This window comes from Mercenaria mercenaria, chromosome 9 (genome assembly GCF_021730395.1).
Source record: "Mercenaria mercenaria strain notata chromosome 9, MADL_Memer_1, whole genome shotgun sequence".
Taxonomy (NCBI): domain Eukaryota; kingdom Metazoa; phylum Mollusca; class Bivalvia; order Venerida; family Veneridae; genus Mercenaria; species Mercenaria mercenaria.
The window spans coordinates 50,721,635-50,739,165 of record NC_069369.1 but is presented as its reverse complement, the minus strand read 5'-3'; the positions used below and the strand labels follow the sequence as shown (position 1 = coordinate 50,739,165).

The 17,531-nt window shown below is 36.1% G+C and overlaps 1 protein-coding gene across 3 annotated transcripts in view; it reads right to left on the bottom strand.

The window, feature by feature from the left end:
• The window catches only part of LOC123547112 (uncharacterized), an 80,707-nt gene that overhangs the window by 46,790 nt on the left and 16,386 nt on the right, over positions 1–17,531 (bottom strand). For all 3 annotated transcript variants that reach the window (XM_045333929.2, XM_045333931.2, XM_045333930.2), the window contains exons 2-8: positions 16,780–16,894; positions 13,834–13,891; positions 12,738–12,829; positions 10,794–10,932; positions 9,968–10,033; positions 8,052–8,086; positions 5,769–5,836 (exon numbers count right to left, since the gene is read on the bottom strand). In XM_045333929.2, coding sequence (XP_045189864.2) covers positions 5,769–5,836; positions 8,052–8,086; positions 9,968–10,033; positions 10,794–10,932; positions 12,738–12,829; positions 13,834–13,891; positions 16,780–16,883 — 562 coding nt within the window. In that variant the 5' untranslated portion in view covers positions 16,884–16,894. The remainder of the gene's footprint in view (positions 1–5,768; positions 5,837–8,051; positions 8,087–9,967; positions 10,034–10,793; positions 10,933–12,737; positions 12,830–13,833; positions 13,892–16,779; positions 16,895–17,531) is intronic.

Here is a 17,531-nt window from a genome sequence, read left to right as displayed (position 1 = left end):
CACACTTCCCTTTAAACAACATCTCCTCCTAAACCAACAGGCCAATTTTGATGAAACTTCACAGGGATGTTCCTTGGATGGCCCCCTTTCAAAGTTGTTCAAAGAATTGAATTCCATGCAGAACACTGGTTGCCATGGCAACTAAAAGGAAAAACTTTAAAAATCTTCTTCTCAAAAACCAGAAGTCCTAGAGCTTTGATATTTAGTGTGAAGCATTGCCTAGTGGACCTCTACCAAGTTTGTTCAAATCATGACCCCGGGGTCAAAATTGACCCCGCCCCAGGGGTCACTTGATTTTACATAAGAAAATCTTAAAAAATCTTCTTCTCAAAAACCAGAAGCCTTAGAGCTTAGATATTTAACATGTAGCATTGCCTAGTGGACCTCTACTAAAATTGTTCAAATCATGACCCCGGGGTCAAAATTGACCTTGCCCCAGGGGTCACTTGATTTTACATAGGAAAATCTTCAAAAAATTTCTAAAAATAAACCTGAAGGCCTAGAGCTTAGATATTTCACATGTAGCATTGCCTAGTGGACCTCTACCAAGTTTGTTCAAATCATGACCCCGGGGTCAAAATTGACCCCGCCCCAGGGGTCACTTGATTTTACATAAGAAAATCTTAAAAAATCTTCTTCTCAAAAACCAGAAGCCTTAGAGCTTAGATATTTAACATGTAGCATTGCCTAGTGGACCTCTACTAAAATTGTTCAAATCATGGCCCCTGGGGTCAGAATTGACCCCGCCCCAGGGGTCACTTGATTTTACATAGGAAAATATTGAAAAAATCTTCTTCTCAAAAACCAGAAGCCCTAGAGCTTAGATATTTGACATGTAGCATTGCCTAGTGGACCTCTACTAAGTTGTTCAAATTATGACCCGGGGGTCAAAATTGACCCCGCCATAGGGGTCACTTGACTTTACATAGGAAAATCTTCAAAAATTTTCTAAAAATAAACCAGAAGGCCTAGAGCTTAGATATTTCACATGTAGCATTACCTAGTGGACCTCTACAAAATTTGTTCATATCATGACCCCGGGGTCAAAATTGACCCCCACCCCCCAGGGGTCACTTGATTTTACATAGGAAAATCTTCAAAAATTTTCTAAAAATAAACCAGAAGGCCTAGAGACTAGATATTTGACATGTAGCATTGCCTAGTGGACCTCTACAAAAATATTTCAAACCTTGTCCCCCGGGGTCAGAATTGACTCCCCCCCTAGGGGTCACTTGATTTTACATAGGAAAATCTTAAAAAAAAATTCTAAAAATAAACCAGAAGGCCTAGAGCTTAGATATTTGACATGTAGCATTGCCTATTAGACTTTTACAAAGTTTATTCAAATCATGACCCCTGGGGTCAAATTGACCCTGCCCCATGGGGTTACTTGATTGTACATAGAAAAATCTTCAAAACTTTCTAAAAATAAACCAGAAGAGCTTAGATATTTGACATGTAGCATTGCCTAGTGGACCTCTTCAAAAAGTTTTCAAATCTTGTTTTTAAAGTTACTTAAAGAAAATTTCAACTATATTTTCTCATAATTCTTTTGATTGATTTCTATTATGATCTTTTGACCTTGAAGGCTTGTCCTTAAGTGCAATGATAACAGGTGAGCGATATAGGGCCATCATGGCCCTCTTGTTTATTCTTCTGTTGGGTGAAATGATGTTGGTTCCTCCATAATTATAAATTAAACTGTATTTGTTTCACAAAATGGAGGGAAAATTTCACAAAAACATCCATTCTGATTCTGCACATTCTGTTTTCCAATAAATTAAGCATTTTACTGAAAGAACTTTCACCATGCAACTCGGGCAAGACCCTGTAACACACCTGGAAAATAGTCATGCAAAAACTGCTAGAAACTCATACTATTTTCTGCTACAACAGAATATCCTTTATATTGTTTTCATCACATCCCTCTCATTTTAAACAAAAATATTTAAAACTAGAAGATGCTTTGTAGAAAAGCGCATGTTTTCCCCAAAGCATAGTAGTAACAGGCAAGAAGTCGATAAGGGACTGGAGTGAAAGAGACACTGATGGTTGGCTTAGTGACTGTAATGCAATAGGGATCATCTACTCGGCATGTCCAATCATCCTATGAAGTTTCAACATTCTGGGTCCAATGATTATCAAGTTATTGATCAGGAACGGTTTACCGCTTTTAGGCCCCTGTGACATTGACCTTTGATGGAGTGACCCCAAAAACAATATTATTGGGTTCATCTACTCTGTAAGCCCTATCAACCTATAAAGTTTGAAGGTTCTAGGTCAAAATGGTTCTCCAGTTAACTTATTGATCGGAAAGGAAGTGTGATGGACAGATTGACTGAGGGACAGACAGGGCAAAAATAATGTCTCCCCGCCCCCCAACTACAGGGGTAGACATAATAACTCATATAGAATGTATAAGTCAAAATGACAATATTAAAAAAAAAACAGAGCTACATTTGAACTAAATTCTTAAAATCAAGAAAAAGCAAATTCCCAAAGTCCATTCATGCATCAAGCTTTCCTTTGTGATTTATTTTATATCAAGAGTTAACACTGTTCAGTATTTCTTTATAATCCAAAACCTTAAGGACTAAGACTTAACATATTCATCTACTTATCGAAAGCCTAACACGGTGTAGCTGTATTTTTTACGAGTACCAGTGTCAGAAAACCTTTTTTATGTTCAGAAAGTCAAGAGAATGTTAAACTCCCCCTTAACCTTTACCCTGCTAAACTTCTAAAATGGACTGGTCCATCATTCAATATGGACAGTACCATTATTATTCGAAGGGATGTTCACTGAAAATTTACTGACTGAAATGACAGTGCAGACCAAGGTGAGCCTGCACGGATTGGTCTGCACTGGTCACAAAGGCAGAATCGCTTGCCGTCAGCAGGCTTTATGTTACAGACCATGATTGTTTTTCACTCTACATACAATGAATAATACATACTATAAATAACACAAGTACAAGCCACTACTATGAAGCATATCCAACCGAAGTCAAGCATACTATTAAGTTGCCTTTCTTCTGTCTTTAAAAAGTATACGAAGACGATAAAAAACAACAGTCAGACAGCAACAATCCTCAAAATTAGCATTTACACACAAGCATACTCTGTTTCTATCATTCAGTTTTAACCCTTACCCTGCTAAATTTCCATAATGAATTTGTCCATCTTTCAATTTGGACAGTTCCATTAACTGTTAAAAGGGGTGCTTACAAAAAAGATACTGACTGAATGGCGGACAGTGCAGATCATGATCAGACTGCACAGATGTGCAGGCTGATCATGACCTACACTGGTCGCAAAGGCATAATCAATCGTGTCCAGAATGATAAGGGTTAACATAATTTTTCATTTTTGAAGTATTAATGAAACAGCCGTACGTGTAATGCTTGCAATGAATTTAAAAGCTAGTTTCAAGGACTGTTTTTACCAAATAGATTTACCTGTTATACCAACAGTACCATGTTGTAACGGAGAATTATAAAGATATGACGAAGTCGCAGTGTGTCTCAACAGCTCTGTCAATGCAACCCATATTATGATTTTTGTTTCATAAGGAATATACTTAATTTTCATATTCTTTGTTTTCCTGAACTTTACTTTTCCACTACATTTAGCTTGTTTTTAAAAATTTGTGAATTCAAAATTTGCAATTTAAATATGCATTGTGACATTTAGAGGTAATAAGCTTTGTATCAAGAAATTCTTTAGTGACAATACTGTACAACGTTTAGGTGCACAATATCATTCTGCTGAAGAACGAATACATATTTATTGATGCAAATCAAATTGCCTTTCTATTACATATATATGAATATAAATATTGTATGTTAATAATTTGTTCTTGATCTTGAACATAATTGAAAATACTGCTTAAGTGTCATTTTCTGGACATCTTGTTATTTCATAACAAGAGGGCCATGATGGCCCTATATCGCTCACCTGTTATCATTGCACTTGAGGACAAGAAGGTCCTCAGAAAAAATATCAAAGTCCAAAGGACAGGAACAACAAAGGAAAGAAATTTAACCAAAAAGAAAAAATTTTTTTTACAAGGTATAGATATGTCAAAATACACCTAAAAATTGGAGGTACCATCCATGTTGTACCACAGAAAAGTGGTCTCGATTTTTCCCTACGGCCAATAATAAAAAAGTTACTAAAAATAAGCTATTTATAGTAACGTAAAAGGGAAGTAATTAAAAAGAAAATTATTGTAAGTGAACAAAAGAAGGATCTGCCAAATAAATCTGTTGACATAAATGAAATTTCAGATCAATATCTTCATTAGTTACGGAGATATACCCATTTTAATTTGAAATAAAGGGAGGTAATTTGACATAAAATCAGTCCATAGTTATCTACCCTGACTGGCTCAGTCCAAATAATGACAATAATGAAATTTCAAATAAGTCCTGTAAGTACTTACTGATATAAATCCATTTTCACTACAATCAGGGGAGGTAATCAGATATAAAATAACTCTGGAACCTACGATTGGATCTGATTTGTCATGGAATCCAAGATTTATTGTTGCTGAAGATATTTTGGAAGTTTGTATCAAATAAAACCATAAATGAAGTCTCTATATGGCTGCAAAAGCCAAAATAGCCAATTTTGGACCTTTAAGGGGCCTTAACTCTGGAACCCATGATGGAATCTGGCCAGTTCAAGAAAGGAACCAAGATCTTGTGGTGATACAAGTTGTGTGCAAGTTTGGTTAAAATCAAATCATAAATGAAGTTGCTATTGTGCAGACAAGGTCAAAATAGCTAATTTTGGCCCTTTCAGGGGCCATAACTTGGAACCCATTATGGGATCTGGCCGGTTCAAGAAAGGAATTGAGATCTTATGGCAACACAAGTTTTGTGCAAGTTTGATTAAATTCAAATCATAAATGAAGCTGCTATTGTGCAGACAAGGTCAAAATAGTTAATTCTGGCCCTTTCAGGGGCCATAACTCTGGAACCCATAATGGAATCTAGCCAGTTCAAGAAAGGAACCAAGATCTTATAGTGATACAAGTTGTGTGCAAGTTTGGTTAAAATAAAATCATAAATGAAGCTGCTATTGTGCAGACAAGGTCAAAATAGCTAATTCTGGCCCTTTCAGGGGGGATAACTCTGGAACCCATAAAGGAATCTGGCCAGTTCAAAAAAGGAACCAAGATCTTATGGTGATACAAGTTGTGTGCCAGTTTGGTAAAAATCAAATCATAAATAAAGCTTCTATTGTGCAGACAAGGTCAAAATAGCTGATTTTGGCCCTTTCAGGGGCCATAACTCTGGAACCCATAATGGGATCTGGCCAGTTCACGAAAGGAACCGAGATCTTATGGTGATACAAGTTGTGTGCAAGTTTGGTTAAAATAAAATCATAAATGAAACCACTATCGTGCAGACAAGAAATTGTTGACGGACGCACGGAAGGACGCACGACGGACGAAGGGTGATCACAAAAGCTCACCTTGTCACTATGTGACAGGTGAGCTAATAAAACATATTTACGAGGGCAGCTACCAAAATGTGTCAGACAGCCTGACATATTGGTACAATTACATTCATTTGTTTAAAAATCTGAAATTTTACAATAAGCAAGTATCTTTTCCAGTCAGTTAAAGGCTGGCTCCCATTAGTGAACACTGCAAACAGAACAAACTATCTCATCAGAAACTTGGAATCTTGTGTGATTTTACAGTGTATTTTCATTAATCTCTATTTCTACCAATAGAAGTTACTCTTATTTTGACATACCTTGTGTGATTTCTTTAAGTTTCTGTCCACGCCCAGCTCCTATAGCACTTGTAGCTGCACCGGCCCCTCTGTAATGTGATAACAATGGTTTTAGTTAACAGAAAGTCATGGTAGTTAAACTAGAGGCCATCTTGCTTTCAATTTGTTCTTTTTTAGTATTAGAGTTTGCAGCCCAACTTGATTTTATATCACTTCTACTAGTTTCGAATAAAATCTGAGAAGTCTTTCATAGATAATAAATGAGCCGCGCCATGAGAAAACCAACACAGTGTGTTTGCAACCAGCATGGATCCAGACAAGCCTGCGCAGTCTGGTCAGGATCCATGCGGTTCGTTTTCAAAGCCTATTGCAACTAGAGAAACCGCTAGTGAACAGCATGCAGGGTTCATACAGCCAGACTGACAAAAAATTCAAGGGGTTTTCAAGGAGTTTTCAAGGACTTTTATTAGGTTTTCAACGATAAGCAAAAAATTGAACAAGCACTTATTACACATGAAATGACTGGCTTACAATTGATGAACACTTCTTACATCCAAAATGACTATTACGTGATGTAAGTTTTTCTATAAAGTTCCATTTTGCAATTGATCAACACTTTATCACACACAAAATGACTGGCAAACAATTGATCAACACTTCTTACATCAACAGCGACTTATCATGTCATATTAAATCAAGTTTTAGGTGCCTCTGGCTGCTGGGGGCCAAGGTGGAATAGTAAACACATCAAGAGTGGCCATGGCTGACTCTCGATCAGGTACATTTTTCTTGTGCTTCTCAGACTTGACGTGCGATTTCAGCGCCGATTCACCCTTGAACTAATGTCAATAACTTTGTTACAATATTTGCACATGGCTTTCCGTTTGTTTTCGTGCTCGACCAGCCATGGATAGGATACAAGCCACTTTTTGTTGAAAAAAACACGACATTTTCTTCAATATCGGTAATGGAAATGGTGTCCGTAATTTTTACACATCGTAATTTTCCTAGTCCCAGTCTGTTTAAAACCTGTATCGTACAGTACACATAGGTTATGTAGACATAAAACATGGCGATGCATACATATAACAAAGCATCTTTTACGATCTATTTTTATTAAGCTGACCAAAATTTCTGAAGAAGGAAATTCAAGGACTTTTATCATAAAATCAAGCACTTTTCAAGCAGTTTTCAAGGCAAGAAACAAATTCAAGGAGTTTTAAGGAGGTTTTTGCAAATTCAAGCACTTTTCATCTAGCAGCTTGAAATTCAAGGAGTTTTCAAGTCTGTGCGAACCCTGGCATGGATCCTGACCAGACTGCATGGATGCGTAGGCTGGTCTGGATCCATGCTGGTCACAAGCGCACTATGTTGGTTTTCTCATGGCACGCCTCAAATACTAGTACATCTGCTAATCATTTTCTCTCTAATTCCTGACTCACTAGTCAGCAACAACATTTGTTGGTCCATACACCTTTAATTTCGAACCCCATTTTTTTTTGGTAATATTGGGCTTTTAAGTCGTATTGACACAGGTCGTATGGCATCTTTCAAGATTTATTGATGGAGGAAGACCCAAGGTGCACTATGGGCATTATTATCTGGCCACTAAAGCCATCGATCTTCTACATGTCAGTTTGATGGCTTACTCAAATAACAGGTCAGTGACCTTTACCACTTGGCCATAGAGGCTTCATAAATGGAATGCTATGTACAATATACTAGTACAAATCACATGTGGAACAGTATGTGCCAACAGCAATAACAGGGGCATTGAGTGTTGAAAATTAATAGTAGGTAAGAATGGGTGGTTTATTTTTGGTTACATTGTCTATAAAATCTAATGGCTATACAAACTTGTTCCATATTAAATTCCCTACATGTTGCTTCAGTGGAAAATGACTTCCATCAAAATCTAGAAATAAGCTCTTTACAGTAAATGACAATATATATACAAAACTATTGGACAAGCAAATCTGAGCATGACTTTTTGTTTTTTGTGGGTTTGACGACATAATTACCGGTCACATGGCGACTTTCCAGCTTTGATGGTGGAGGAAGACTCCAGGTTCTCTTCCGTGCATTATTTCATCAGACTTGCACCTTGGTAGAACCACCTTCTGTAAGCCAGCTGGATGGCTTCCTAACATGAAGAATTTTAACGCCCCTAGTGAGGCTCGAACCCACATAGGCGAGATGCAGGTGATTTGAAGTCAGCGACCTTAATCACTCGGCCGCGGAGGCCCCTAAAATCTGAGTATGAAGTTCAGACTGTAACAAATCAAAATATATAAGACTACTTACCCTATACCATTCATCATTTTGGGCTTGTTTAAATCCTGCAATAAAAGAGAAGTATTTGCTTACCATACGATGGTATATCAGTATACTATAAAGCTACTAAATGTCTGAAGATCGAAATTACTTTTTAATGTTTATCAATGAAATTGTAATGAGTTAATGCAAACAGTTCTTTAGTTTTACAATTAAAGTTTGTAAAACGTATTTAAGCAACATTTCCGTATATATTCTGTTTAACAGTAGTTTATTTATGGAACAAAATTTACAGAACATCAAGTTACATCCCTTTTAGACATGTACGTTGTTGTTTTTTCCATGAGATTCTAAAATAACTTCCCAACAAAAGTATTTGAAAAGCAGCCTATTTCTGTTGATTTCAATATTATTTGCTAGTTACATATTTGAATGTTGGTACGACTCTTGGATATTTCAACTGCCTGTACCAAAAGGCAAATTTTAAACACCACATGTAGCTTCCATATTCATGCATTTTCAAACCAGTCAGTCATCTAGTTAGAAGCACAGACACTATGAAAATCAGCTGGAGGGTTTATGAACATGAATTTTACATCACAGTATGGGTTCAAACAAACAGTCTTCTCTGGCATGAGATTCATGAGATTCAAAGCCACAAAACCACGCAGGCACTGAAACTAATGCAGCTGCCAAACTGGACATGGGATTATAGAGTAAGATACCCCTATGCCACAAGATCAAAGATCCAACCAGAGTGTGGAATAGAAGAGCACAATGTATGTACCATGTAATATAGGGCTGTCATTGATTGGGTCTTTTGCATATCGACGATACCGATATATCGGAAGACAAATATCGACGATACATCGATATATCGTTTATTAAGTTAGATTAACAACCTGTTTGTTCATGGGCATGCTATATACCTTCTTGTTAATGTTATGTTTAGTTTTATTGCCTAATTTTTATATTACTGTTTGATTGTGTTGTATTTGTATCTATGAAATAAATAAAATAAATGAAAATTAATGAAATCTTTTATAGATCTTCATTGTGCCTTCACTCCTCTTTTGCATTTATTCTACTTTACAACCTAGTGAACTATAATACCAGGCACTGGAGTCGGGTTTCAAACAGCTAAAATTCTGCATTTCTCTTCCACAGATATCTATTTATTTATTAAATTAATTAATTAATTTATTTACAATGTTTTTATTTATTTTTAGCCTGTTTCATACCCTGTCTAATTTCTGCCCAAGTTTTCGATGGGCCTCAAAATTGTAGTGTTTGACTGTTTGTTCGTTGTACTGAAAGACATGTTTAAACAACACCCTGTGTTTCTACGAACCCAAACAAAGCTTTTCTTTCCGTCTTTTGACTCTTTTTCCACTATTTAAGCCGGCGACGGCTTCCTCTTCGGCCATCTTTGATTGTTATTGTTACGGACACTAGCTAAATTCTGTACCTTTTACTGAGTGATCAGCTATACGCGAACAAGTAAAAAGCCGAGATTGTCGTAGAAACAGTATATACACTATGTTTTTACATGCACAAACAAGGAAGCGACCTTTCAAGACAGGACAACGTAACTTTTTGCAAATAGATTCTGAAGTTGAGCCCTTTTTACTTCTACCCATACAGTAGTGCCGGCTAGTGGGAAAAGACTGCTACGGTACAAGTTTAGACCTGACCTTTTTTGACAACTTCCGTTACTTACGGCACATTTTTGCAGGCAGAAAAAGTTGTTTTAGAGGGTCTGAGTGTTTATCTAGACAGTTGTTTTTTCTCTGTGTAAAATATCGATTTTTGAAAATGGGAATCGATAATCGATCGACCAAAAAATATCGTTGATACATCGATATCGTTTCTATCGATGACAGCCCTAATGTAATATCAAACAGAAGGAGGTTAAGAAATGATCTGCTCACAAGAACAAAACCAACCTTGACACTTGTATCTGAATCACTAAATGCCTCATCAAAACCTCTAGCTGTCATCATTCCAAGTTCCTGAAACAAACAACATTCAAACTTATATATTTAATTTGTAAAATCTTTGTGGTTTGGGCCAAAGCAGCTATTGTGTAAAGAAAAGAATTCTCTTAATTTCAAATTTTCAAGAAAATATAAATTTATTTTCCTGGATTAAAGTATCAACAAAACCTGAAAATCTGTGACCATGAAAAACAAGGAGCTGCGTTCAATAAACGCTTGATGCCCCCGGTGGCACCCTTGTCGATACAAAGCAACCAAAGTCCAAAACGAGGTCAAGGTCAAGGTCAAACTGAGGTCAGGTGATGTCTGAGGATGAGGAATGGTCATAGGTTACATCTGCATAAGTATCAAGTCATTCTAGTAAGGGGTATTGATGCTAGACGAAACGGTCCGATTTAGTTAACCTCGTACGGACGAACGGACAGGATAATCACTATATGCCTCCCGCATCAGTAGATGCCGGGGGCATAAAAATTCTGCTCAATTACTAATTTTGGACTTTCTTTAATGTACAAGTCAGATAATCTTCATTATTGAAAATGTTCCGGGTACAGACTCAGTACCAGAAGTATCGATACAAAATTAACAGATATAAATTCTATCTGAGTTAAATGCTTCCTTTTTTGAATGCAGAATCAAGAGACATGAATGCTCTCAGTGCAACCAGTTACCATAACTTTACGCAAAGCTAAACCTTATCTAATAGCACAAATGTCTGGGTTAAGAACTACAAGAGAAAGCGTTCATCTATGTTAAATCAGGATTTTCATAGTACCTGTCTCTGTTGTTTCTTCTTTTCTAACTCCTCCCTTGACAACGACACACTGACACGGAGGGTAAATCTGTTTATCTTAAAATTGTTCAACTCTGCTATAGCCCTTTCAGCATCACTCAGGCTTCCCATTGTTACAAACCTATCAATACAAAATGTGTTACACTCAAATAAAACAGCCTCTAAGCTACACCTAATAAAAATGTCAAAATTTTCACAATTTTACAATAAAGAACAATTAATTCACGTAATGCTTCTTAAGGTACATGCACCAAAACAACCTGAAAATTCCAAACACAGGGATCGAATCTAAAGGTCGCTAACTCGCGAAATGCGAGTCAGAATAAAACAAGAGCACCGCCTTGCAGGTGCTGACGCTCATCTGATTTTTTTTTGTATAATAGAAATATTGTCCTACCCATGATTTTCTAAGCCTAAAAAGGGCCATCATTCTTGCAAAAAGCAGGATGGAGTTATGTTTCTTGATGTATAGTGTCAGCTTATGATGGTGAAAAACTGTTGCAAGTTTTAAAGCAATAGCTTTGATAGTTTATGAGAAAAGTTGACTTAAACATAATACTCAACCAAGAAAATGATTTTCTAAGTCCAAAAGGGGCAATAATTCTTTCAAAAAGCAGGATGGAGTTATGTTGCTTGCTGTACAGGGTCAGCTTATGATGGTGAACAAGTGTTGCAAGTTTCAAAGCAATAGCTTTGATAGTTTAAGAGAAAAAATTGACCTAAACATAAAACTTAACCAAGAAATCTGATATTTTCTAAGTCCAAAAGGGGCCATAAATCTTGCAAAAAGCAGGATGGAGTTATGTTTCTTGCTGTACAGGGTCAGCTTATGATGGTGAAAAACTGTTGGAAGTATTGAAGCAATAGCTTTGATAGTTTAGGAGAAAAGCTGACCTAAACATAAAACTTAACCAAGAAAACTGATTTTCTAAGTCCAAAAGGGGCAATAATTCTTGCAAAAAGCAGGATGGAGTTATGTTTCTTGATGTACAGGGTTTGCTTATGATGGTGAACAAGTATTCCAAGTTTCAAAGCAATAGCTTTGATAGTTTAGGAGAAAAGTTGACCTAAACATAAAACTTAACCAAGAAATCTGATATTTTCTAAGTCGAAAAGGGGCCATAAATCTTGCAAAAAGCAGGATGGAGTTATGTTTCTTGCTATACAGGGTCAGCTTATGATGGTGAACAAGTATTCCAAGTTTCAAAGCAATAGCTTTGATAGTTTAGGAGAAAAGTTGACCATAAAACTTAACCAGGCAACGCCGACGCCGACAACCGCTCAAGTGATGACAATAACTCATCTTTTTTTTTCAAAAAATCAGATGAGCTAAAAATGAGAGTAGAAAATCATGGCCCTCGAATATTTTCGCGATCATGTTCGAAAATCTGGAAATTCTCTCAAAATGTCCTTTTCTCTTTTAAAAACTACTTTGGGGCAGTTAATTTACCGATAATCACGTGACTGTTTGTAGACGCTTGTCGCTTTATACAAATGTAATTATCAGATATCTAAGTAAGCGTCTAGGCAATATTTGTTTTCATTTTGATCTATAATTTGTAAAGTCTGCGGAAATGGAGGTGCAAAAAGGCCCGTGGAGACCGAAAATGCTAGCACTAAGGGGCAGTGACCTGAGAAAAACTAAAAACTTCAACATCCAGCCAGAAGTCCAAAGAATCATTGAGTACCTTGGTTCGTTTTGTACTTTCGAAACAAGAAAGGCCCGACCTGTCCGGACCGTGAACTTTTATATGAAACCAAACACCAACAAAACAACATAATAAATTTAGAACGTAAACAGCTTTTAAATAATTGCTAGTTGAACCCATCATTTTGCTAGTGGAAAAAAAATGACCTAGTAAAAATTTGCTAATTGGAAAAAAAGTTAAATTCGATCCCTGAAACATATGAAATAAAGAAAATTACCCAAAAGTGTCTTCAGCATTCTCTTTCTTTGACATCATTTTCTTCACCCTGACAACTGTGCCAGCACGGCCAAACAGGCTCTCAAGTCCATCCTAAAATATAAACACTTCTGGAATGCCAAGTAACACGATATTGCATCTTGTGAAATCAACACGATTTATCATCTGTGGGCGACTTATTTTCATGGAGATGTTAATCCATGAACTCAAAATGCAACAAACACACAACACAATTATTTTAAACACCACAAACTTGTATCGCGACACTTTGACCGGAACAATAAAATTTAATGCAAACAAAATGTTACGATTTTACAGTAATTAACAGGGATATAAATTAGCAGGGGCCCAGTAGCCCCAAGGCCCCTAGATTTTTGGCTGGGCCCCTAAATATTTCGAGAAAATGCCCATATACCTAATGTTAAACATTTATTTTTGACAGTCTGGGCCCCTAAATAAAAATAGCTAGTTTATATCCCTGATTAATACAAATCAGTATATGCCAAGTAAATGTATTGTAAAACCTCTGGTACTACAGCCTCTGTAGACCAAATACTTCCCTAAAATGGGCAACACTTAATTTCCAAATAAACAAATATTCGTTAATTAACCTTACTAGAGCAACACATGTATTTCTGTACTCTAGCAGTGTTGATTTTCTTGCCTATTTTTGGTAAAGTGCCCTTTTTTAACAGTTTTTCAGTTATGCAATGGCTGGCAGTTAACATAACCAGTGTTTGTGACATTATGAGAATTAACCTGTTCTCCACAAGTAACTGCCAACTTATCCACATGAATCTGAGGTGGAGAACGAATTATCTTTATGTCCAGGACAGTCTTCTATCAAATTATCATAGAGAACAAGCACGTCACACAGTGATGAAACTTATAACTGTGTGTGATCTGTAGATCTGCAGTTTCCTTTGAATCAAGGTGGCAAGCCCCAGGTGCAGGGGACAAAAAGAGGCTGTTAGACGAATTTATATCCTAATTAAGAGATCAATACTAACCTGTTAAAGCTAACCAGCAACCAGGTATTATCTTGTTACTATAGAGCTAGAAATTCTGTACATTATAATTATACTAACTGAACATACCTCTGTTATTTCTTGTGGAATGCCGGTAACATACAACTGAACATGTTTCTCACTGCCCCTGAAATATTTGGTAAAAAAAAAAGATTTCTTTATCCTGCTAAATTTCTAAAATGGACTGGTCTATCATTCAATTTGGGCAATACCATTTATTACTGGCAGTGCTAGCCCTGGCCATTATAAATTAATAGCCACTTTTTTTTTCAGGGAAAAAATTATTAGACAAACTTGGCGTGCGCGTTATTCCCGTGCACTTTCGCATTTCAATAAAAAACATAAAACAGGGAATTTATAACTATGTTATCTTTTTTTGTTCATGGACCACTTAAACGCACTTTATTTTTCAATTATCATTATTCATGTTTATCATAGGCTTTGAATAATCAAACATTTATGCATCTTTAGTTCAGTCAGAAAACAGTATGTATTTAACAAACAAACAGGAATAATAGTTTTTTTGTTTTGTTTTTTGTTGTTTTTTTTTCATTCGAATTCATTGCAAGTTTCTTCTAGTGCAAATCTGAATACCTTGCCGCATTTTCAATAAATGTCATAATACATTCATCATATCACTGAACATACCGTTGATACTCGTGTAAAATGCGCAGATTTATGACCCCCGGGACCAACCCTGAGTCCTGAATGCATAGTATTCACGGGTAAAGACGATTTTCCAACTTCAAAATAAGTTCATTTGCGATTTTCGCCATTTCGGTAAAGGGAAACTACTCTCAGCGCTTACTGTCTACGCTAAAATCTAAGATCGCCGTTACATACCGTAAAAGAGCGAGTGTTTTTTTTTCTTAAACAATTTTAATTTCATATAAATTTAATATTATTTTGATGAACGAAATATAAAAAATCATAGATATTATGATACTAGTTAAAGATCAAGTGTTATCACCAACCGAGATCAAACTGTGAACAACAAAACTGACACAAGGTGGCACACTAATTGCCGATAATTACTGACCATTTAATAAACAGCAGACTATGTTCAATTAAGCGTGTCAAGGTCACTGTTTGGAGGGGGTAATTATGCCTGTGGGCAAATACACTTCCTGCTACCGACTTCGCACGTTTTTGTCGATAAAACAATGCATGTTCCAGCTGTTTATGGACAATTTTTTGCAATATTTTTTGTAGCATTTTTATTAATTAATCGCCATTTTCTATCGCCAAAAATTGCGTTTTAATCGACTTTTGAATAAAATAATCGCCATTTGGCGATAATGTCAATTGGCAGCGCGTGCACTGACTGGAAGGAGTGTTCAATGAAAATTTACTGACTAAATAGCGAACAGTGCAGACCTTGATCAGCCTGCACTGATGTCACTATTTAGTTGTGATTTGTTAAAAATAATACTTTTTGATAAACATTTAACACAATATGAAGTTTTCCCTATTTTTTTGTTATCAAAAGATTTCAACTTTTTAAGTGTATAAATTATTCCTATCAGGAGATGTTCCCAGCCTGAAGAACTGCTAATTTCAGCTCAGAGGAGCAGAAAAAAATACTATTTCATTGGGGGTAGTTGGGGATGAGGAAAATGGCAGAAGAACATTGGTACTAATTCATACGTCTTCTGTTTGAAAACAAATAACAGAGCTCCAGATAAGCTGCGTATTTACGCAATTAAAATTGCAGAAAACCCAATTGAATTCATAGTGTTCGCACTGAAACGCAAGTCAAATTTCTAATACCCAATTCGTAAAAAATCGCTTGCGTATCGCATTTTCCTTCTTACTAGAACGGGTACGAGACTTTAACGCTAGATTTGACCGACTGGTTATACGTTACTGCAGAACAGGTTGCAATTTATCGGAAAAATCACAAGACCATTCAGTCTGCTAATCGGTGCTATGTGGATGCTTTGTAAACAATTTTACGCCGATAAAATGTAAAAGAGGTAGCAGAAAAAACATTGTTGCAGCACAAACAAACAAATTAGTGGGATATTTTGCTGTTCAACAATGACAGTTTTCTGTTTGTGATGATGTAGTGTCACCAATACTGGATGACATCTTTAGGAGAATGCATATTGCGGAGACCACATCGTTCGGGATATTGTGGATGAACTGATCTCCCACTGCATTAAAAGCGAAAAAGAAAACAACAGTATAGAACATTCATTACAATTTTAAATACATTTTTTTTATTAAACACTGAAGGGCGCCATTAAAGTACTTAGGTACTTAGTCAGTCCTGTTTAATAATATATACCATGTATACTGTAAGCAAAAAATACTCAATTCTTAGTGCGAGGTTGGTAAAATACCCATTGGTTTTAGCAAATACCCAATTACTTCTGAAAAGGCTGGGTAATGATATTATTTTTACCCAATTCAAATTTCCAATACCCAATTCAGACAAAAAGTGATGGGTAAATACCCAATTGCACCAAAAGCTTATCTGGAGCTCTAAAATAATATAACAAGAGCCTGTAGAACACGAAATGTCTCCTTGATGCATTCATTAACTGCATAAGGAACAGAAATTGTTTGGTCACTGTGCACTGGATGTTTGACGTACTGACCTCAAATCAATAATTACGGGTCATTTATCAGTCATAAGTGACCTCCGTATCAAATGTGATCTCAGACCAAAGCATTCTTTAGTTATTTGGCAAAAAAAAGTTCTACTCATGTCACCTTGACCTTTGACCTACTGACCTCAAAATCAATAGGGGTCATCTATTGGTCATGATAAACCTCCCTTTTAAGTTTCATGATCCTAGGCCCAAGCGTTCTTGAGTTTATCATCCGGAAACTGACTGGTCTACTGACTGACATCAGCAAAACAATATACCCCTCATTCTTTCGTGGACATTAAAATTCTCAAATCTACCTACATTCAAAAGTACAACTGTATAAATGTTCCATTAATAAACTGGCAGGGTAAACAATTTATTCTATATTAAAACAACAGAAAAGAATGCATGCACTTACTTGACATAGTTCTTCTTAATGGACAGGTTCCTTCCTGGACCTTTCGTGTAGGAATTAAACGTCTTGTTTTCAAAGTCATCTTTTCTTGGATCCCATTCATCCATCTTCTTCAACTCTGCAACAAATTTTGGGTCTTCATGATCTACTTTACTAAATATATCACAAAATAACTGTACAAGAGCAAGAAATGTTATTATTTTTTGTAGATGAAGTTTAACATGAAATAATCCTGAAATGTTACTGTTAAAGCAGCTGCAGGACGAGTAGCTTTCAAAGAATTTGTCAAAATCTGAATCAAGTGTGTATCTGAACATAAAATCTACTGCTGTTATGTTACAGGTTGATGGTGTTCCTATTCATGCACAAAATTGAGCTAAAACATACAGGATTTTATCCTTTAATGTACTTTCATGTAACAAAAAAAACAAAACAAATAAAGTTTCAATTAAGTCAAATTCTCTTGATTGTATACAGTGATTTTTTTTACTTTTTTTGGCAACAGCCCATGCCTTTTCAATTGGGAATTTTTAGCGCGATAAACTTCAAAATTGGGAAAAATTGACAAACCTTAATAAAGAAATCATTTTGAAAAATTTATTTCATTCAAATATGCACTGAGGTTGAACAGACAGGTTATTTTCTGATGTCACAGGATCTGATGGCTCAGATAGCTTAGGGTAACCATGAGCTTCTGTTGATTTCTGAGGGTCATTTTGTGGGGACTCAGATTTCTTGGACAGATCAATTTGCTT